This window comes from Rousettus aegyptiacus, unplaced genomic scaffold, assembly GCF_014176215.1.
Source record: "Rousettus aegyptiacus isolate mRouAeg1 unplaced genomic scaffold, mRouAeg1.p scaffold_m13_p_11, whole genome shotgun sequence".
Classification (NCBI taxonomy): Eukaryota; Metazoa; Chordata; class Mammalia; order Chiroptera; family Pteropodidae; genus Rousettus; species Rousettus aegyptiacus.
Genome location: NW_023416286.1, coordinates 37,195,108 through 37,218,416, shown reverse-complemented (window position 1 = coordinate 37,218,416; position 23,309 = coordinate 37,195,108). Strand labels below are relative to the sequence as shown.

Here is a 23,309-nt window from a genome sequence, read left to right as displayed (position 1 = left end):
GACCAAGACTAGGTGGATGATGGTGGCATATGGATGCTCCTCCTTCCGCAGATGGCTCTGGTTAACTGCCTGTAATCCTGGGGTGACTTCGCAGAGTGTAGGATGTTTGCCTCAAGCCATCTGGTCTTTTCACTTGTTCCAGTGCATCTCTGAATCAGTTTTCTCCAGGGAGACTGGAACTATTTTTCTCCTGGAAAGTCACGTTGAGGTTGTCATAGATTTTCTCGTTTTATTTTGTTAGTAGGAGTTTATTTTTAAACACAGACATGGATTTCCGTGTACATTAAAAATCTCACATTAAAATCATGTATTGTGACTTTGGATATCTGATGGCTACTCTAAGATTGAATTTTTTCAAGTTGCTTGAATGACAGTATTTTGCTACTTTTATGGTGAGCAGTCATTCAAGCAACTTTGCCTGTGACAAAGGGGAAGAAATGACAGCTCTTATGTCCAAAGCTGCCTCTTGCTTATACTTGCAAATAATTTTACTCTTTATTTGAATGTACTTTCAAAACATGTTATAATCTCAAGATTACAACCTTTTGTTACTGAGATTAGATAATAAATTGGCAGCTCTTTGGTGAGTAAGCAAATATCCTGAAAGATCAGTAACACACATCTGAGTTTAATTCCAGAAAGGCTTTCTACAATCTCTAGTGTAGGTAAAATTTTTTTCTGTCTTAGGAAAATTTTTTTTCCTATGGGACATTTTTCCTCAACTCTTTTGTTTTCGTCTTAGATTTTAGAATCTCTTCTACTTGGAATCATGTAATTATGGATATATGAATTGTGTAAAGTATTTCTAAGGAAGTTTTATGTAGTTTAAACCAATTATGGTAGTAAATCTGGTAGTGATTGCTGCTGCCTCATTGTTTTAAAATACCATCTGGGCTAATACTTCATAGTAGGCTAAATTTGTAATGTTTTGTTCCATGTATTTCACTTATCCCTTCTCTTCTGATCACATGTATTAGACATTTACTTTGTTTTTTTATAGGACTTTACTGATTTCAAAATACTTTTGCATTCTTGAAGTTATTTGGTAATTGCCTCTTTTTTATAGAACAGACTGAAACCTAGAGTAACTGCCCCCTGCAGAAAGGCAGAGTGAAGCGGCCATAGGGAAGGAGCCAGAGGGATGGGTCTGCTAACTGCTCGATTAGGTCCGAGCCTAAAAGCCAGTGCAGTTCATACAGAGGCACTGTCTCCAGAAGTGCTTGATGCTAAAGCATCATACATACTATAATTTGGAAGTAAATAAATATTTATTCAGAAAAATATGAGATACTGTGATGTTTCTTAAAATTACATAATGTATCTATAGTATTGATAAGTCTTTCATATGCATTAAGATAAAGAATCCAGCAGATAAAATAGTTAATACTCTATAACGTGAATTTCACCTCAGTATAAAAAAAAAATGCAATGGTCATCAATTTATTCATATTTAGGCATAAAGAGAGAAGGTGCAAAGATGGAATCTTAAATTTTGTTAGAAAAAGAGTCCAAGGCTTATCTGACAAAGAAAAATGGTAGTTTTTGTCTGTCATTGAGAGTCTTGGATGCTAGTTTGAATCCAGTTATCGTGATGATCTGTTGGCATTAAAAGGCCTCTCGAGATTATAGGCTACATTCCACAAGAGATGCATTGAACCTTTGAGTTCCAGATGTCTAATTACATATGTCTTACAAGGACATGTTTGTAGCTACTGAATACATAATAGGAGTTCATTCTCTTGAAGTTTTTAGTCCTCAACTCTGTCTAATAGCATCCTTTGAAATCACTTTACTGTGAAGTTACAGATAAAATTCCACTTCCTAGAACTAATCACAAAAGGCAGAGCTTAAAGAAATCAGGAACTTAAAAAAGAATGTAAGCAGTAATAAAGGTTAATGGAAGGACTTTGGGGCTTATAATATCCTGCTTTTACAGGGTTTATAAACTATGGAATTTAAACATAAAAGTAATTTTCCCCCAATATTTTAGCGGCCTCTCTATAAAATCTATCTAGTCATATTTCTGAACTCTTTTTAAATGTTTAATTTTAAAATGAAAATTTTTTATCTGCTGTCATAGTTATTTTTCATTCATGATTTGTTTTCCCTCAGGACTCATGCACTGTTTTGGGTCCTTTTTTCACAGGTAATGTGGAACACAGCTGTCCACTCTGAATTCATGCACGATCATGCTGATTATGGCTTTCAAAGTTGTGATAGTAAATTCAATTGGCGGTAAGTATTAATGCTTAGAAGGTTCTTTTTACAAATATAAATATTTTCTTTCATAATTAAATGAGCTGTGAATTTTGGTGTATGCGGGAGTGTTATTGTGGTAAACTATATAAAACAAGCTTTCAGAGGTGATGGGTGTTTATGGCCTTGACTGCGGTGATGGTTTCACATGTGCATACTTATCTCTAAACTCATCAAGTTATATACATTAAATATGTGCACATACAGACACACCACATAAAATGTCTATTTTAGCCATTTTTAAGTTGTCAGTGGCATTTATAGATTTGTAGTGTTATGCAACTGTTACCACTATCCATTTCCAGAACCTCTCCACCATCCTAATCAAAAATGATGTTTTTAATGTACCCATTAAACAGTAACTCCTCATCTTCTCTCCTCCGAGCCCATGGTATCACTAGGCTGCCATCCAGAAACTTTGTTTCTATGAATTTGCCTATTCTAGGTACTTTATACAATATTAGTCTTTGTATGCCTGGCTTATTTCACTTTGCGTAAAGTTTTCAGAGTTCATCCATGTTGTGACATGTGTCAGAATTTCAGTCCTTTATTTCTTTATATTTATATACCATATTTTGTTTATCCATTCATCCTTCAATGGACTTTTTTCCCCCTATTTTTGTCTCTTGTGAATAATAATGCTATGAACATTGATCCGTCTATGAGTTTGTGCTTTCATTTGTTTGGGATCTTTACCTAAAAGTGGAATTGCTGAGTCATGTGGCATTTTGTGTTTAACTTTTTGAGGAGCCTGCCATAGACTTTTTGAAGCCCTTTTGAATTTGTTAAATGAATTTTAACAAATTCATTTATTCATTCAACAAATATCAAATAACCACCAGGCACTAGGCACTATGCCAAAGCAGTTCTCCTTGTCTTCTTTGCAAAGAAAGGTCTATTTACACATCATGGATGTCAGCTGAACAGAGTGGAATAGAGCTTCTCTCCGTAGTGAGTGAAGATGGACACGGGGGTGAGGGTGACTATCTCAGAGACAGCCACTTATGGGGTTCTTATTGGTAGTCTGTGATTCTCTGCTCAAGGGCTGTTCAGGGATGGATGCCCTAGTTATAAACTGAAAGGGGAGAATCCTGTTTCTCAGTACTGACTTGGGTTTCACCACAGTGTTATAAAGGAAAAACGGGATGCCTATGTGAGCCGCCTGAATACCATCTATCAAAATAATCTAACCAAGGTGAGTGCGCTGAGTTTTAAACTTTGAGAAGGAGCTGTTCTGTTCTCTGCTGGAGTATGCTAACAAATCTGGCCAGATTAAAATGTAGCCATTACACGTATCTCTTAATGTTTCTGTAACTTCTTTTGTAATTAGTGATTTTGAGATTGACCTGTCTGAGAGAAGAAGCCTCTGACTCGGTAGGCCAGCCTCTTTTCTACGGAGTGGGCAGTGTGTGTGCCAAAGCTGGTAGACCAGGTCTCACATGATGGCTGTACCTTGAGTAAATCTGAAGCATTAGCTGGCTGGAAACCTGCCATTGTTCATTTACTCAGGTCATCCTCATCCTGAGTGGCTAGCTCTACTCAGGAGACCAAATTATGGTTCAGAGGCTGTTTTTGTGAATGAAATCTCATCCAGAAAGTTGGGCAAAGGTGTGTTTGCTTTCAGCAAATGTATGTTATCATTTATCATCTTGAGGCTTATCCTGCCTTAGTGCTTCGATATCATACCTCTGTCACCTGGGACCAGTCCGAGACATCGACAAATTATGTACCGTGCAACTCTTCTTTTTCTTCACAGCATATATCCTACCAGCTTCATTTGCCTTTTCGGTCTCACTTTTCAGTTTTTAAGATTTCAATGGAACTTGGGTTATATTTAGATTGGTAGATTTTTTTATGGTATTTGGGCCATCATAATCTCAGCAGCATGTGTATAAACCGGTTTTTAGGGTGAGTAACTAGTACAGATGGATAACCTTATATATATTTTTATATTGATTCATTTGGTTAATTTTTGGAGGGTCAAATTTTCTGACCTTAATCCCTAGTTTAAAAGGAAAATATTTGGATAATAAGAGATTTTAAGGCTGCTAGACGTGAGTGTAGAGATAGCACTTGCTACACTGAACCATTTTTTTTTTTTAAGTGTAGGTTGCTAAAGTGTAAAAGAGATAGGAAAATGACTTAAGAAACAGCATTTTAAAATACAAATCTTGGTACGTGGTAAAGCTTACTGTGAGCTCATTAGGAAGGATTTACTTATAGTTGATCCAAAAATTCTGAGTAAGAAAGGAAACTTTCAAATATCCTAAAAAATACAAATTTTGTCAGTTACCTATATTATTGTCACTTGACCCATACCCCTTTTTATGTAGCATTCCATAGGAAATTATTACCTCCCGAAGAAGGATTTAATGAAGGTTTGTGGATTTTGGCATTGATCTGATTCTACTTGATTGAGTAGGGCACCTGTTCAACAGGCCTGGAGGGGTGATTGGAAAGGAGGTGTTAACTCGTTTCAAAACCAAGCATCTTCCAAAATGTTTAAACGTTCTTTTCTGTGATCCTGCTTGCGTGATTTCCTTATCTTTGTGAATTGACCACATTCGCATGCCATTACTTGTATCGTGGCTGGCAGGAGCTCGGTGCCAGCAATCTTCGATTCCCAAATCGAGGCCCTGGCACAGAGGATTTCAGTGAGACCAATGAGAGTCTGAGTTCTCAACATCTCTAGCATGGAACTTTATTGTCATGTAGTTTTGTGGTGGTGGTCTTTTGTTTAGGAAAACGGAAGCATTGTATTTTCCTCCCTTGGCTAGAGTATTTCTCTTTTGCCTCTACTTCCTTCATCTTTATCCTTTTCTCTTAGCCTGCTGGTCTTCCTCCAGACACATCATTCTTTAGTGTGTTTGCATTGCAGGTGAGGAAGACTTCCTCTCTCAGCTCTTGGGGGCAAAGATGTAATCTTTCTCCTTGTGGGAGTGACATGCATATATTTTTTGATCTCTGGGTTTTGGCCCAAGATAGCACTCTTCTTACTGTACTCTTCCAGCATCCAGTGGCAACCCCTTACCTAAGTAAGTATCAGAAGTTCTGCAGAAACTCAAACGTTGAGCGTTGTCTTGGCCTCCACAAACCCCAAATCAGGATCCTTGGTAGAAATGAAAAAGCCGATAAGTTGCAGCAAGTGTTTTTGTTTTACCTTAAGAACAGGCTAACGTCATGGTTCCTTCTCCAGTCCAATATAGACATCATCTATGGCCATGCAGCATTCACGTGCGATCCCCAGCCCACAGTAGAGGTCAATGGGGAAAAATACACTGCTCCTCACATCCTGATTGCAACAGGTGGTGTGCCTTCACGTCCTCAGGAGAGCCAGATCCCCGGTGAGTCTTCCAACGACAAATGCTTATTAATAACAGCCAGGAGGAGTTTACCATTATGTTTAGCCTTATAAGCCATCCCAGGGGATCTGCCTATACTAGTTTTTTTTTTTTTTTTTTTTTTTTTTGGACAAGGCCACAAGAGAAGGTCTCTGCAGAACCTAAATGTAACTGGTTTAAGTGGTCCTGAGTGACAGGGCAAAGAAAGATATTTCTTCCAGCTCTAGCCTCAGACATACTACAGGTAACACAGAGAGAAAAAACAGCAAGAGCCTCATCTGTTCCTCTCAGCATTGTTTCCGCCTCAGTTTTTCACATGGGCTGCTATTTTCAAGACATACGATGTATTTACTGTTTTTGTTTAAGGGAGAGAAATCTCGTAGGGATATAACTTAATTACCTAATTAAACCTTTATATACATTCTTTTCTCATATAGAGAATGATAAAATTAAAGCAGAAAGGAATCTCAGTGATGTCTGCCTTTGCATTTTATATACACAGATGAATGATGAGCATACTGCTTTATCCTCGTATAAGACACATTGTCCATGTCTTTCTCCCCCACTAAATTATAAGGTCTTTGTGGATAGCAATCATAGTTTATACGTCTTTTGTAATCTCAATGAATTGGCTTCATAGGACCTGTGACCAACCTGAATTTATATGGAAAAATTGAGTCCGTATGGCATTTATGTAATTTTTCTTTCTGGAGAGAATTCACAAATTTTCACCAGCTTTTAAAGCAGGTTCATGACCCTCAAGAAGTTAAGAACAGCTATTATAAAAGACATAAAGGTACTGTTTTCACATAACTTAAAATTTAGTTGGGAAGATTAGATATAAGCATCCTCATATGGAACAATCTCCAAAATTATGAAATGGAAAAAAAAAGAGCAAAGTGTGGGACAGGGTATAGCATGCTACAATCCGTGTATTTTTAAGAAGGCAAGGAGACTATATATGTGCACTAGAATATCTCTGGAATGATATTCAAAGCCTAGTGATGCTGACTCCCTACAAGGAGAGGACTGGAGGTATAAAGCGTGAGACAGATCTGCTTTTTACTAGATACTCTGTTGTCTTTTTAATTTTTTAACATACACATTTTTTAATTAAAAACATACAATAAAAACAGTTGTAATGAAAATAGAAAGTAAATGTTACCAGGTGACTCTTAAACAGTGAGAGTTGGAGTGCTCATTGGTGGGACAGATTATTGTGGGCTGGTATAAACCAAAAATAATTCCCAGGAAAGGGGCTCACAAATTGAGCATTACTTGCTGAAGAAGAGGAAGACTGGAAGAACCAGTGAGTAATAAAAATGTCTTTGAGCGACATTCAACCAATATAACCAGTATTTCTAACATTGAAAATTCTGGAGGTGAATACATTGAGCTGAGACTGGAAGAGGGTCGGAGCTAAATTGTGACTTGTAAAGTCAAATTAATAAATATCTATAATTCATGACAACTGGGGTAAATAATTATTAGCTTATAAGTAAGGTAGTGACGATATCTAAGTGTTAATTTTAGAAAACGAATCTGACAGTGACTTACAGAAGAGCAAGATAAGTTAGAAAGCTGCTGCAATAGACAGGAGGTGATGATGCAGTTCTCAGCTACAGGGTTAGCATCTGAAATGTGATGGAAAAGCTTATTTCAGTTCTGCAGACAGTTACTGAGGCGCTGCTATATGTCAGGCCTCAGAGAAGAGAACAGAACAGACACAAAAGACTGAGAGAAGGAAGACTCATTTACTATATTTCATTGATTCCAGGACATTAAAAAGAATTAGTCAACACCTCTGAAATCAGGATGTGTCCTATAATCAGGATGTGCCGTGGATTTGGCGAAGTGCAATATTTTTAACAACTGATGAGATGTAAGGGGCAGTGAGAGAAGGAATCACTGATTGACAGTTCAAGATTCCATCTGGATTATTGGTGGAAGGTTGTCCCTTTAAGTGGATTGGTGAACTTGAGAGAGGGACATAGTTAAGATTCAATTCTAAATATATTGAGTTTGAAGCAAAGTAGAAGTGCATAGTGGGACAATTAGGAAATATGCAACTGGAAGCCGGGGAAGCCCTCCACAATGTGGGGAGAGTTGGTTAAATCTTTTGAAGAAAAAAGCAGAGAGAAAAGGATCGTGGCTGAGCCAACCGGTTCTTTCCTACCCTTGGGGGTGGGAGAGTGAAGCAGATCCAGCAAAGAGTCTATTCATGAGAGCTGAGAAAATTGTAGTTCCTCTGAAAAATGTATTAGTTATTTAGTCATCGCTGCTCTTATTTCTAGAGAGAAAATGAAAATGTCAACTTGGAGACTTGGTTGGCAGCTTCCGCAGTGAGGACTTTAACAAAACTTGTCAAAACAGAATGTGATGACTGAGAAAGTGTTGGGTCTTGAAGAAAATGTTACGATGATTTTCCAAGAGAAAGCTCAATCTGTGTAATCTATATTGTATTTTCTTACATAGGTGCCAGCCTAGGAATAACCAGTGATGGATTTTTTGAACTGGAAGAATTACCTAGGTAGGCCGGTTTCCTTCCTGACCTGTGTTCATTCTCCCTCAGTCTCTCCTGCTTAATTTCTCCTCCCCTCCCCCTGACATTTCTCTTCACCCCCAACCAATAAATGCAAGTATTTCTTGTATTCTATTCTCCTACCTCTTTTCTTTTTATGACCTTGGGTATCTCAACCACTAGTACCCCTCATTAAGTGACTCAGATCTTTCATGCTTTTGGTTAGAGGCCATTGCCAAGTTTTTAAAACCAGAATCAAATACAGGGTGGTTTGGAAGAATATATAGTAAAGACTTAAAACTGTCTTCTTTCTTCAGCTTGATAATGTGTCAAGTAACCGATTCTGGTACGGAAGGATCTCCATAAATGAAACCTCTGTCAGTATCACAAAAATAGATTTTTTTCTGAAATTCTTTATTTGTGTTTTTCCAAATAACCTTAGTAATCCACTGTCATGGATTTAGATACCTGAGAGGAAAAAGATAATGAGGAAGATTTTTTTCTCTAATTTGAAGAAGCTGCCAGTTGCAAGCTTTCTAGGTTAATGGGATCCTCCTTTCATTCGTGACAAGGGATGACATCCAACAACTGGAGGATGGACGCTTTTCGCCCCGAGGTCTGGCCTTTATCTCCTGAGTAACACTCTGGAGTCAGTATTGCTCAACTCTCCCACTCCCTCGGTGGTGCTGCCAATCTAGTTTGAGGTCTTAATCCCGTGCTTTTAAAGAGGCCTTCATGGAAGGTGACTAATAATCCATGTCCCTACCTTTACCCTAAGTCACCTAGAGGCACAATAAGGGACAAGAGGGCTTCTTTCTTTCCAAAGCTGCAGTGAAAATGTCCCGTTAATACCAGGGAATCTTTTGACTTTGTGAAAAGCAAACTGTCTTTTTGGATTTGCTGTCTGCAGGGCATGGAACTGTTAGAGAATATCCTTTTTCTCCTTGCGATCTACCCTGTACTGTTTGGTTTTAGGGTTGAATGTTATGACACATGTGAGAATGTTACCAGAAATGTGGTCATGACTTGTCTTGTATAGATGATATAATTCAGTCTAGACTCGCCCTCAAAGACGTTTTATTATGGATATCCCTCCATTAAATATTTTAAAATTATTTATTAAACTAGTAGTGCTAGCAATAAGTTAATTTATGCATGTCGTAAACAGAAGACTCAGAAAGATAGGAAAGTGAAATAACAATTATGTGAAATTTTTTTAGACTCATCATTTTTATGTTGATAAATAAGCAAATAATCGGCGAAAGAATAAATTCTGTAGACAAGGTATCATGTGCTGTGGGCTGTATGGTTCAGTTTTGCCCTCATTGGGCTTATGGTAGATTGGAGGCAGAAGAATGGACCCCGTGGAATGCTGTGGTACCGGTATTTCCGAGTTAAAGACAAGTGCTTTGGCGACTCAGGAGATCTAAGGTCATTTCCAGGGGATGCTTTAGTGACAGGAGGTTGAAGAGAGGTGCCTCTGGGAGCTGAGAGCCAAATGCTGAGCTGTGTATAGTTCTCTGAAGAAGCCAACTTGTTTCACACCCGTTCCTTGTATGTCCCCTTTGCTTGGAATGTATCCTTCAACCCCTGCGTGAGCCACTCATCTTTCAGGGATCTGGAACATTCTCTGAGCCCTCTTATCCTGCAAGAACTGACTGTTGACTTCTGTTCCTCAGAAAACCTCAGGAATTCCTCAAGAGCAGGGATGGATACTCATCTTGTCTAGCAAAATGCTTAACAAAAGTAATATAAGTGTTGGGGAAGAAAGAGGAGATAAAGAAGAAAGAGGGGAGACCTAAAGAAAGGAGAAAAATCATCATATAATAGTGAAGAGAGAGGTAGAGAGTGAAGAAGAACCGTTTCATATTTTCCAAACTATCTAGACATTTCTCTCTTCATACCTGGATTATAGGATAAGAGGGTGCATACTTTTTACTTGCAGCCATATGGGTTCATACTTCATCCTCCATACAGACCATAGCCTTCTGAAGGTAGGGACTCACAACATAGTACCTTAGCTGTGGAAGGAATGAAAGAGAGATTTCCTTTGTTCTTCCCTGATTACTTACTTCCTACGCAAGCACTGTAACAATGGTAGAGGATGTTGTTTGAAGCTTTAGGGAACTACAGTTTTGAATGGATTACTTTTTGCCTAGGCTGCAGCATGGAAGTACACATTATTTTTTATTCTAGGACTAGGGCCAGCTTCTCTACCATTGATGGAGTTTTATCCAGTACCTATCTAGTGTTTAGATGCTTTCTTAGACCATAATTTATGCAGGGCGTCTAGTTTTAATTCACATCTATCCTACAAGTTAAACTCTTCCTTTATTTTAAAGATTGATAGATAATGATCAAAGAGAAATCCTGAGCAGAGAATAATGGCAGTGAGAATTGGTGTCAGTTTTAGTTTCAGATGTGAAGATCTTTGCGTAAGGAATCTCTACTTTCATTGTTTTTGTGTATTTCCTCTCTGAAGAAATGAGGATAATGAACTTTTAAAACAACTAAAAATGTATTTCCTTTCTGCAAAGGGATATTGTCTACTTAAAATTGAAATGTGGTATCTGGATTGGATCTTGGAACAGAATGAATGGAAAACTGGTGAAATCTGAGTAAAGTGTGGAATTCAGTTAATAGCAGTGTACTAATGTCAACTTCTTAGTTTTGACAATTGTTCCATGATGATGTGAGATGTTCACTTCCAGAAAAACTGTAGAGGATATACAGAACATCTCTGTACCATCTTTTCATCTTTTCCTGCAAATCTAAAATTATTCCAAAATAAATTTATTTAAAAACATTAAATGTATATGCCTTACTGTTAAAGTGTACAGCTGAAACTTGTTAGATTTCGTTAACCAATGTCACCATAAAAGTACATTAATTGATTAAAAAAAAACAAATATCAACCCTCTGCTCTCATTTTAGCCGCAGTGTCGTCGTTGGCGCGGGTTACATCGCTGTGGAGATAGCTGGGATCCTTTCAGCCCTGGGTTCTAAGACATCACTAATGATACGGCATGATAAGGTAAATTTGTCCTTTTCCCTTTTCTTTCCTTGATGTTTGTCTTCTTAAACATTGCAGTGAGAATTTTCTCTCGTGTTGTCATTAAATACTAGGGTACAAAGCATGTGGTGGTCGGTTGATTTGTTCGACATGGAGTTGCATAGAAGCTTTTTGAATTAGGCCTTCTGTCTTTCACAGCTACCAGCTGCTCGTTGGTGGTAATGATTTTGATTCAATCAGACTGGCTGTTTTTTTTCATCATGAAGTGGTAGATAATATCAGATGGCTTTGTAAGGAGACATACAGGGTTAAATATAAGTATTAGTTAAAGTTTATAGACTATCAGGTTAGCTTCTTATTCTGGAAATCAATTTCATATGATCAGATAGTGTTGGATTAGTCAAAACAGTTTACTAAGTTCTTGACATTAAAAGGATACTAATAAAAAATATTTGCTTGCTTATGTTTATGGCAGCATTATTCACAATAGCCAAGAGATGGAAGCAGCCCAAGTGTCGATTGATGGATGAATGGATAAACATAATGTGGTCTATACATACAATGGAATATTATTTAACCTTTAAAAAAAAGGGTTTCCTGACACATGTTGCAACTAGGATGAACCTTGAGGACATACAAAGTGAAATAAGTCAGTCACAAAAAGACAAACACTGTATTATTCCACTTACATGAGGTATCTAGAATAGTGTGACTCATAGAAATAGAAAATAGAATGGTGCTTGCCAGGAGCTGGGAGGGAGGAGGGAATGGAGGGTTGCCGTTTCATGGGTATAGAGTTCTAGTTTTGCAAGAGGCAGAAGTTCTGGACATCAGCACAACAGTAAAAATATATTTAACAGTATGGAACTGTACACTATGGAAATGGTTAAGTTGTTAAATTTAATGTTATGTATTTTTTACCATATAATAATAAAGGAAGCTTACAGATATCTACTGAAACCTCATTTTAAGGCCAACAGAGATTTGTGACTACTAATTAGGATCAAAACTGAGAATCAACTAAGGTCTCAGAAGCCCAGAACAGTATTTTTTCTACTAAAATGCTTCCTCCATTTTTGTCGTTAATGGTGAAGTGTTGCTTTATACGTTTGCTGATTAATTGTGGCTGAGCACCCCTGGATAGTGGCTCAGTATTGAAGCTTTCAGAGACTCGGTGTGGGACAGCAATGGGTGTTGACCTAAGAATCTGGCTGATCCTAACAAGTGTGTGTCTTGGACAAGTTGCTTAATGCCTTTGGGACAGGATTTATCGGATCCCTACCACTCAAATGCTGTGATTCAGATTCCTGATGTATATACTGAGCGCTCATAAAATAAATTTTGTCAGACATAGTCCCTGTCTTCCAGAAGGATATTAACCCTCTCTGGGCTATTCCCTACTTATTTTCTTTAAATTTCTTCCATTCATAGTAGCCTACTTGCTATTTGCTGTCTGTAACGTGGTCCAAATTTTTATATTTGTATGGACTCTTTTGCTTAAACTGCTTTCCCTTCTCAAATCATCAAGATCTAATGCAGATGGTACATTCTCCCTGAAATCTTCCCTGTTCTGTATAATTTGTCTCTAATAAAACACCTTATCTGTATAGCCTAATAGTTAATTATTAGTCTTTTGTTCTAATATTTTATGTTTTCTATTTAGTAAAGCTTAATAAGTATTTGTTAATGGATTGAATGAATCAGAATTTATAGTGTCAACCTCAGTTTAGCTTGTAAAAGTTGCACATGTTTCTTCACTGGGAAGGGAACAGAAGTGTCAATATGCATATTTATATCCTCCTAGCACCTTTTAGAGTAAATTCCACAAAATAGACATTCACTGCATGTCTACTCATTTAAAATAATGATAGTGTTCCAACAAAGATTAAGTGAATGACTGCTGTGAAAAGGCGAAGTATGAGAATGTTGTTACAGCAGCAATGTTAATGAATATGTGAATACCTTGTAAGATAAAATTGACCAGTTGCACTGAGCTTCCCACCTCAGCTTGGTATGCTGAACTCAATTTAAAAAAAAAAATAAAGTGTCCCCATAGATATGGAAGGGAGATTAATGAGCCTTGGTTCCGAGGATATGAAGTCATATCTCATTACTCCTCATTTAGTGGCTCTATTAACTGGTCTGAGAGATGTGACGAAAGAATGGCCTTACTTTTACTTGAAACTAATGGGGGAAAAAAAAAAAAAGAAGAGACTTAACCTTGTTCTTCCATGGTCCTTGTGCCTTCCCACAGTCTATAGGCTTGTAAGGGATAATGGAGCAGAAATTGTCTGCCCTGGTAGGCACACAGTGGTCCATTCTTAATGGTTCCAGTGCCTTACATAGCTGCCATAATTATGGGGTGAGAAGAAGCCAGTGCACAATGTTGTGGAGTTTGATCTGAAGATTCAGGCCGATCTCAATTTGAATTCTGGTTCTAGTACTTTCTAAAAGTCACTATTTCTTAGAGTCTCGAATTTCTCATCTGAAAAAAATGGGGATAACATCTCCTACCACATATTAGAAAGATTTAAGGATAAGCAGAAGATGTATAGACAGACAAATATTCTCTAGAACAACCCCTAGCATTCCAGGAAAAAAAACCAACAGTGTTTTCAACTTTGTTGGGAACTTAATTGAAATGGATCCCACATATGCCAATCTAGGACCCTAAGTAGTTTATGATCTTAAACACGTATTAAGACTATTATAAAATAAAATAAATCTCGAAGGCCACACCGTTGACTTTTCTACCTAGATAAGGAGATTTTGCTAGAGAATCTTCCCTTAAATCATATCAAAAGGAAAGCTAGCCTTGGAGTAATAAAAGGGGAAAGAGAATTTCTGATCTCTAGGCTTATGGAAAAGGAAACTTGGAGTAGGGCCGAGATTGCCTATCTGTTTAACAGTAGAACAGGAATTTGTGAAGTCAGATGTAATACAGACATTGGCAGCTATGTAGGAAAATAGATTTATTAAAACTCCACTCAGACTAGGGCCATAAATGAAGAGATAAGAGGAAGGGTGATACTGACATTCCCTCCCGAGTTTATAGCATATCTTTATTTCCCGCCGCTCTCCTTCCGCTATCTTTGTTTGTATACAGGTACTTAGAAATTTTGATTCAATAATCAGTTCCAACTGCACCGAAGAGCTGGAGAATGCTGGTGTAGAGGTCCTGAAGTACTCACAGGTATGACCTAGCCCAAGGCAGGTTTATAGCCCTTGTCTCTCCGTGTGAATCATACTTCGTGCTTTTGGCTTCACCCTATTGGTTTTATTAGTATAAATTCTTTGTTTACCCTGGTCAGTTTATTCTTTTCTAGAGTACTACCAACTCTGCTTCATTCTAAGAAGCTGAATTTCTCACTAATTAGTTAATAAAGTCAAGGTATAAAAGATTAGAAATCTGGTAGTTGATTATAGTTTAGTAAGAACTAAAACTTTAATTTTTGTGCTCAGATGCCTTAATTGAACATCTTTATTTTCCAGGTTTATATTTATTTTTCAGGCAGTATTGTTATAGACTATTTTTAAAGCATGCCCTTTTGGGTTTTGCAGGTGGGAAGAATAACAAAGTGCTCTACTTCTCAGGAAATGACCTAAATTTCAGAATTTTCCTGGAGCATTGGCCTTGCAAAAATGGTTATTTATTTATTTATTTTTTTGGTCAGATATTTCACCCTTTCATCATAGGCCATATCAAGTAAAATAATAAATGCGAATATGCTTCGTGAATGTGAAAGTGCTAGGTCGGTGGTGGGGGTCAACATCAGAATCCCCTTGGGACCGTCACCAAACTGTAGCTGCACTCTCCCGACCTCTTACCCCAACCCCACTCCCGTTCTGGTTAAGAATGTCCAGGGAGAAGCAACGATTTTACAGTGTGAAAAAGTGTTTTAGTGTTGCCGCTGTAGCCCATTTCCTTCTCCTCTCACTCCAATCGCAAATCACTGTATTTAGATTTATGACTTAAAATTTTATCACAGTTTTTAAGAAGTAGAGTTTAAGATACTTTGTTTTTAAGTTGAAGCCTTAGGTTGCTGAAACGAGCTGACATTTCTGGCTGTTGGCTGGATGATTTGGGGGAATGTAGGAAACGGTCTTGGCTCCTAGGAGTTCTAGTGTTGGTGGCCTTTGGGGAAAAGTATATCGGCACGTAAGATTTACAGGTAGCAGTGGGTTTTTTTTTTTTAAGTGTTAAGAATTCTAGCTTTCCTTTTTGCTTTCCTTTTTCCCTCCCTTCCCCACAATTAACATGTTTATCTGCCAATAGGTCAAGGAAGTGAAAAAGACTTCCTCGGGCTTGGAACTCTGCATGGTTACTTCAGTTCCTGGTAGGAAACCCACCTTGACCACTATTCCAGATGTTGACTGCCTGCTCTGGGCCATTGGGCGGGATCCAAATTCCATGTCTCTGAATTTAAGCAAAGTGGTAAGCTGAGTTAGTTTGCACAAAACATTCTTGAATCTCTTAGTAGCCGTGTGTCTCCTCCACCCCCAGACCCCAAACTTGTAGTGGGTTTTAAGGGATTGTTTTCTGTTTATTCCATGTATCCAGTTTGTTATCAGATCTCATTGCTGCTTCTTTGAAATTTAAAAAAGGTTTTTCCTTTTTATGTCATCACCCCATATCAGGTTCCTGCCACCTCTAATCTGGATTATCCAGCAGTTTCTTGACTAGCCTCTTATAGATTTCCTTTTTTATTATGAAACTTGTCTCTTTAAAGCCCTATAATTATTCCTTATTGTCTGCAGCTCTAATCTTGATTGCTGGGTGTGTAATTTGTCCTGGACATTGTAACAGACATGAAGCTGAACTACCAGGATTACAATTAGCATTCTTATTTCTTTTAAATTTTGAAGTTAAGTCTAGTATAGTAGCTTAGAGCGTGGGTTCCAGAGTTTGATCTAATTTTGAACCTTAGTTTCATTACTTACCAGTTGTATGGCCTTAAACAAGCAGCTTAATTACTATTAAGTTTGAACAGCTTCGTGTAAATATGTTTATAAAAATAGTACTTGCCTTACTGGGTTATAGTGAAGAGTAAATGAGAGAGAGCATGCGAAGTAATTAGCTAAGATGTCAGCTTATAGTATGAACTCAGTAAATGTTAACGGTTGCTATTGACAATGATGGTGATATTTTTAATATCCTGTACTACTCTACTAGTAATAGTAGATATTTTATATGTTTGAGGTTTATATATTTGATGGAGTCTCTTGAGAAGTATAACATTGATTTACATTCTAATATTAATACCTGTTAATAATGTACTTTTTTTACATTTCTATAAAAAAGATTTTTTAGCATTAAAAAAATAAAATACCTGAGAGATGTTTTGCTTGTTTTTAATCTTATTGTTCAGTGAAATTTAGTAAAACTAGTGTTCTATTTTTATCTTAACAAAAGTAGTTATCTAGCATTTCACTTTTCAAGAGATATTTTGTCATTGTACAGATAGAGGTATTAGTAGGTCCAATTTTCAACTATATTTGCCGAATTTTTAAAAAACGAGGCATAAATTTTTGTCTCTATGTTAAGTTATATTTTTGTATTGTAAATCGAATGATTCCTGTGTATAGGTCTTGTCAACATGTTACTAACCTAATGTAATCTTTCCAACAACTTGTTGTGGGTAAGGATGAGGAAAACAGGAGCACAGAGCTAATAATTCATGGCTGTAAACTCCATGGAGCTGGGAGGACATCTATATTACTTACTACTATATTCACAGTGACTAGGTTAATGCCTCATTTGTACTAGAAGTTCAAATGTTTATTGATAAATAGGTAGTTATACAATGTCTCATAGCTAGCAAATGGCTGAGTTTTGAACTCAGATTTATCTGGCTTCAAAGGTAAATTGCTCTTGACCTCTCCAGTGCCTGCTTCCTGCTTCTGTTGTCTCTACTCACATGGGATTGCCACAAGATAAGCATGATCCATCTTGGAGCAAAAATTCGACTCGATTTATAGGACAATATTTTGGTTAAAGGAAACAGCAATATACTTTAGGATAGAATGCAAAATTTTCTTGGCTTTTCAAAAATAAAATGGTAAGCTTCACAGAAATCTTTTGATGACCACTTCAAGTTGTGCCCCTCTAGGGTATGAGTTAGCAAGCTTCAGGAGGACTGCTTCAGTGGAAAAAGGTTGAAAAACACTGTCCTAGATGGACTCCACAGACATAGCAAGTAGCAGGTCTAATGGTTGAGTGATTCTTGTTCATGTTTACCTCTCCAGTTGAGTTGTACATTGCAGATCCTGTTAAAAAGCCTCAAAATTGGATAACACATTTCTCTTTTTGATTAAACAAAAGATAGGAAACTTGCCAACTTCTGTTTTTCATCTTGTAGTTCTTGGAGATTCAGGCTGAAGAGGTAGCTGAAATGAGATAGATCCAGAGATTTGATCTGCAATTTTTTGCAGATAAGCCGGATAGTTACACGATCCTTTCTCAATTTCAGGGGATTCAGACTGACAAGAAAGGTCATATCCTCGTAGATGAATTCCAGAATACTAACATAAAAGGCATCTATGCAGTTGGTGATGTGTGTGGAAAAGCTCTTCTTACTCCAGGTAATGTTTCTTCTTTTCTTGGGTAATGGAGACTCTGTGTTATATAAAACTGTTCAGCAGTTCATAGTCAAATCAGCTTAAGCAAAATTAAAAGGATGAATGTCTTTATGTCATCAAAATTATAAAAATATTGAATTAGGTATTGGTTAGGAACCTGATGTTTTCTGAATAATATTCATTTCTACTTTAGAAATGCTTAGTGAATACATTTTTATATAGCTGATACAGTCATTGTCTGAACACTGTAAGTTAGAATCAGTTGTGTGTGGTGACAGTTTGGGAAGAAGTAATTTTGAGTGGGATTCTTATAGGACTATTTGGTCTTAATACAGCCAAGACTGACCCCCATCCCTCCCCTGAATTCCATACCTCAACCTACTTCCTGAGTTAACAGGCACCTTTTCAAGCTTTTTGTCACACTTCTATCTGTATCAACATCATTCCATCTGCTTTCACTCCATACCCCTCTGTGACCTCACCAGCCTTTCCAAAATGGCCCTGGGCCTTACCTCAGAATGGAAACTTCCCATTATACACAGCTTCTTTAAAGTTCTCTTAACCAAAGCAAAATAACAAGCAAAGTTTCAAAAACTTTATAACACAATCTTGAAAATTGTGAAAGTGAAGAAATTTCTTCTGTATCCTATGATAACTTATTTTCCGAGGGGTCAGTTTCAAGTCAAAATTAATAGCTGATGCTTTTACTGAACTCAGTCATTTATTTTAAAATTAAGACAGTGGTAAGAACAGGTTAACGAGGATAAACTTTTTAAAAATAATAAATGATTATAAAAATAGACTTTAAAAAAGTTAGTGTGAGCCAGATGTGGTTATAAAGAAGAACTGAAGATGCTTAAAGCTAAAACAGTCTGCTTCATAAATGTTGTATAGAAAAGGTGATATCCTCATTAACTAGATCACTGCCAAATGGTTGGGAACTTGTGTGTGTATCCTTTTTTTGTTATATTCGAATGTACAGAATTCACGTAGCTGATAGTTTTGAATTGTTCACTGAGCCATTGCTGTCGCCATATTGAACTCAGTATTATGAACATTGTTTAAAACGTTGTCAGAACTAGCATATTAAGCCAGGCGGCTAAACGGTAAGACCGGTTCTGCTGTGTTAAAATGAACAATAAACTAAACACTAATTTTAAAATATCTTTGCAGTTGCCATAGCTGCTGGCCGAAAACTTGCCCATAGACTTTTTGAATGCAAAAAAGATTCCAAATTAGACTATGACAACATCCCCACAGTGGTCTTTAGTCACCCACCTATTGGGACAGTGGGACTCACAGAAGGTAGGTATTTAAAAATGAAGGTCATTTATGGTTTCCTTCCCTCCACTCCCAACTTTAGATTAGATGTCAGCTTAGTAAATCTTTCTCCTTTTTGGTCACACTCCATTTTGGTTAACCTCTTGTCACGGTTCCAGTTTCCTCCCTACCATCACTTTAAGCATATAATTTCCCCCCATACAACACTGTCATCTCTTACTTTTTTTAAGCTTTTTTATTTGAACTAATTTCAAATTTAAAGAAAAGTTGTAGAAATAGTCCAGAGGACTCCTTCATAACATTAACATTTTTGCTTTATTTTTTCTTTCTCTGCATGTCACATGTGCGCATACACACTTACTCACTTGAGTATCTATTTCCTAAGAACCAGGCAGTTTCCTTACGGAATCACAGTGTAGTTTTCAAATGAGAACATATAAATTGATACAGTATTATCTAAACTTTGAGCCTTACTTAGATTTTACCAATTATCTCAAATGATGTCATTTTTAACTTTTTTATCCTGAAGTCCAGGATTCAGTCCAGGATAATCACTGTAATTAGTTTTCATACCTCTTTGGCCTCCTTTAATCAAGAGACGTAATTCTTCAGTCTTTCATCTTTTATCATATCAACATTTACTTTGTAGAATAATGCTCATTTTGGTTTTGTTTGATATTTTCTCATGATTTGATTCAGGTTATGTATTTCTTGCTCTCTCTTTGATAGGTTAGTGGAACTGTTTGCTTTTTTGATAGATTTTTTTTTTTTTTTCATGGTGCATTACAGATGAGGCCATTTCTAAATATGGAAAAGAAAATGTGAAGATCTACTCAACCACCTTTACCCCAATGTATCATGCAGTTACCAAAAGGAAAACAAAATGTGTGATGAAAATGGTTTGTGCCAACAAAGAAGAGAAGGTATGGGGAAAATCCAGTAAGCTAAAGAGCGACTTCAAGTTGGCAGGGGTTAGGGCATCTTGGTGAGGTGGGGAGGAAGGAGACCAAGTAGTTAAGTCTCCTGGTTCAACTGGAACAGACCCACTTTTATCTGCCTACATATATTGAGCATCTTCATAATATTTCATTTAGAAAGAATGTTCTACTGCAAACCAAGGGGTAAGTTTGAAAACCACAAAAAGCTCACAATCATTGGCCAGGATAGATAGGAAACTCAGAGAAATATGGGTAAATGTCAGGATTTAATGTAAGATAAACTTAATCAGTTGAGAAGAGCAAGTTTATTCAGTAGAATAATCTATTTTTGGTTTAACTTTTTAGGGACCACCAAACTATTTTCCAGTGTGGCTGCACCATTTTACATTCCCCTCAGCCTTGTATGAGAGTTCCGATTCCTCCACACTCTTGCTAAAATGCTATTGTCTTTTTTATTATGAGCATTCTAGTGGATGTGAAATAGTATCTTATGATTTTGAACAAAATTTTTAAAACATTTGGTATTAGGTCAACCTCTTGGTCTTTTCTACAAGTTGAATTAAATACTAAAATGGAACTTAGCAATATGCCTTGGGAACGTCGCTCCATGAGGGATAGTGGCTCAATTGAAGATTCAGATGTAGTTTCTAACTTTTCTTATCAGAAAGATCGTAGTCTGTATCTGATTCAGTGGCCCTGTACTCCAAAAGCCATAAGACATAGTCCCTGGCTTATAGAAGTCAACATCGTTGAGGATTGACAGACTCAGAGAATCAGCAGAGAAGAAAATAAGTGGGTTGGCAGCAAGACAAAGGTTGCTTTTTTTTCTTGTCCCAGAACGTTCGTCAGTAGCCTAAGATTTCCAGATGTAGAATCAGCAAGATCCCTTCTTACTGCTTCATTATCAGTTTATCATTCCTCCTTATCTCTTCGTACCATTTATCATTCGTTCGTTTGATAAACCTTACCTGACAGTCCGCTAAAGACTACGAACTGGAATATAGAGAGGAATAATATAAATTTCTCGCTGTCACCAGAAATTCTGGTATTGTAAATTCAGTTTAGATCACAGTATCTAAAAATCTGACTGTGTTTGATGCATATATGATACATGATTTGGGATTTGTTTGTTTTAAATTGAGATATACTTTTTTTTTTAATTGTAAAAAGCGCTTAACATAAAATTTACCACTTTAACCATTTTTAAATGTACGATTCAGTAATGTTAAGTGTATACTTGATTTGTTTTTAAACAAAATATTTTTGTAGATAAATTTTATGTTCTCTGTTTTTTAATGGACTATTTACCCTCAAAACATTTGCTGAGGGGAACATTAACTAATAGTTTTAAAGTATAGTGAGAAAGCTCATTGGAAAATGTGATTCGAAACGAGTGCCTCGTATGGTCCTTCATGCAATCATCCAGCAAGTAGGACTGAGTGCCTCCGGAGGGCCATCTTTGTGTTGGGCTGTAGGGATAGAGTGAGGAGCAAAAGCAGACAGGGTTCTTTCATCTGGAGATTAAAGTGTGCTGTGAAAGATGGACTGTGATTGTCTGGTCCCCCAAAAAATATAAATACAACATTGCAGTTGTGATAGAACCATGGTGGAGAAACATTGGTAGTGAGAGATCACGTGATAGTTTAACTTGGTTGGGAAGGAATGCATTTCTCTGAAGAATGAATGGTTTTTAACTCTCAAAAGAGGGGTTGGAAGATTGTCTAGGCAGAGGGGGAATGACTTGGGTAAAAGAGAGCATGATGGGTACCCAGGGCAGAAGGAACATCAGTGAGGCAGAAAGCCTGAGAGAGGGCTATGTGAGATGGGCTGGGAAGGGATGTTGAGTAAGGACCATGTAAGCTTTGTCATGCCTGTTGGGGTTGGAGGTGTAAGTTTTTTAAAACGTTTTTAAATATTTGGTATCTTTCTCTTTTTCCTCTTCAGGTGATTGGGATCCACATGCAAGGGATTGGGTGTGATGAAATGCTGCAGGGTTTTGCTGTTGCAGTAAAAATGGGAGCCACAAAAGCCGACTTTGACAACACGGTTGCCATTCACCCCACCTCTTCAGAAGAACTGGTCACACTTCGTTGAGAACTCAGACTCCTGTGGCTGGCAGCTAGAACAGTACACTTTCTGAAGTGAACCAAATCACATTTACTTAAATTGTTCTCATTTTATGTATTTCTTTATTGTAATCAGGGTCTTCTGACAGTGGAAATTTTCAGTAAATAATACGAATTTATTTATGTAATTGGGATTTTTTTTTGTTATGCAGGATGATTTTCATTTGATTACTTCGCAAAATAATTAATATTTTAAAGTTTTTTATTAACAGCTCTGTGCTAGCTGGTTTTGTTTTGTTTTTGTTTTTGTTTTTGTTTGAGCCTCATCCCAAGTGTAAAACTATATGAACTACAATTAAGTTAGTGTTCTTTGAATGAATGAATGAATGAATGAATGAATATAGCTTCCTACTTTTTATAGAGAAGTATAATAGCAGCTGTTCACATTTAAATAATGCAAGTGCACAGAATCTCTTTTTTTGATTTGGTTGTTTTTTTTTTTTAAAGCCAGTACTGTGCTCTGCATATTGCAAAGCTGCTTCAGGGATGTGACCTTTCTCTAAAAACATGACACAAGAGGCCTGCCTCTTTTATTCTTTCTTTCATTTTAAGTGATTAAAAATTATTTATTTTACTTTTATGAGATAAAGTACATTAAACTTGGAAAAGATTTGAGGAAGCTGGTTACATAAGTGAGGGACATTTTAGAAGTGATTCCTGCTTTCAGAAGGAGAGAGACTCAAATACTTCACAAGTCTCTCTGCTCAGAGTTCATATTCAGTGGCTCAGTGAATGATTTCAGTTCTTTTATGTGTTCTTGTCCTTTTATTTTTTTCTGGAAATTATTTCCAAAAATTTAAAAATAAAATCGCAGCTTTTTCTTCTTATAAAATTTGTTGTTATTAATTTATAGGTGACAGTTCATTTTCTAAGAATGTTGCACATTGGAGGAACAGATGCCAGCACTGAGCCAAAGGCTTAAGGCCTTATGAAGGGGAAAAGATATTTCACTTTTATAAATATAAACCAGAAGTATAAAAGAAGCATTTAGCCAATTTAATGGTTGAGTTGGAAGAACAATCTAGAAATCACTTAGGTTTTTAACTCTTTATTTCCATATGCCTTTATCATCTAGGTAAGTTAGTTCAAATTTTCCATGGCTTTTATTAGTGGCATAGTACTACTGACTTCTGTCATAAAGCTTTTAATGAATGTCTTTCTGGTTGGCCAGGTTGCTACACAGACTTCAAATAGTTCCAGTGTCAATGAAAGAAAAATACCACGTTAGTTAACTAGATTATGTGACTGTTGCAG

At 36.8% G+C, this 23,309-nt stretch overlaps 1 protein-coding gene across 2 annotated transcripts in view; it reads left to right on the top strand.

The window, feature by feature from the left end:
• GSR (glutathione-disulfide reductase) overlaps positions 1-22,846 on the top strand; it is a 34,503-nt gene extending 11,657 nt beyond the window's left edge. The window contains exons 3-13 of one of the 2 annotated variants that reach the window (XM_016136133.2): positions 2,147-2,235; positions 3,382-3,451; positions 5,453-5,600; positions 8,073-8,127; positions 11,053-11,152; positions 14,238-14,324; positions 15,408-15,566; positions 17,602-17,713; positions 18,884-19,015; positions 19,781-19,914; positions 21,874-22,846. In XM_016136133.2, coding sequence (XP_015991619.1) covers positions 2,147-2,235; positions 3,382-3,451; positions 5,453-5,600; positions 8,073-8,127; positions 11,053-11,152; positions 14,238-14,324; positions 15,408-15,566; positions 17,602-17,713; positions 18,884-19,015; positions 19,781-19,914; positions 21,874-22,023 — 1,236 coding nt within the window. In that variant the 3' untranslated portion in view covers positions 22,024-22,846. The remainder of the gene's footprint in view (positions 1-2,146; positions 2,236-3,381; positions 3,452-5,452; positions 5,601-8,072; positions 8,128-11,052; positions 11,153-14,237; positions 14,325-15,407; positions 15,567-17,601; positions 17,714-18,883; positions 19,016-19,780; positions 19,915-21,873) is intronic. The other variant, XM_016136135.2, reaches the window with a different exon arrangement.
• Positions 22,847-23,309: the final 463 nt, after the last annotated feature.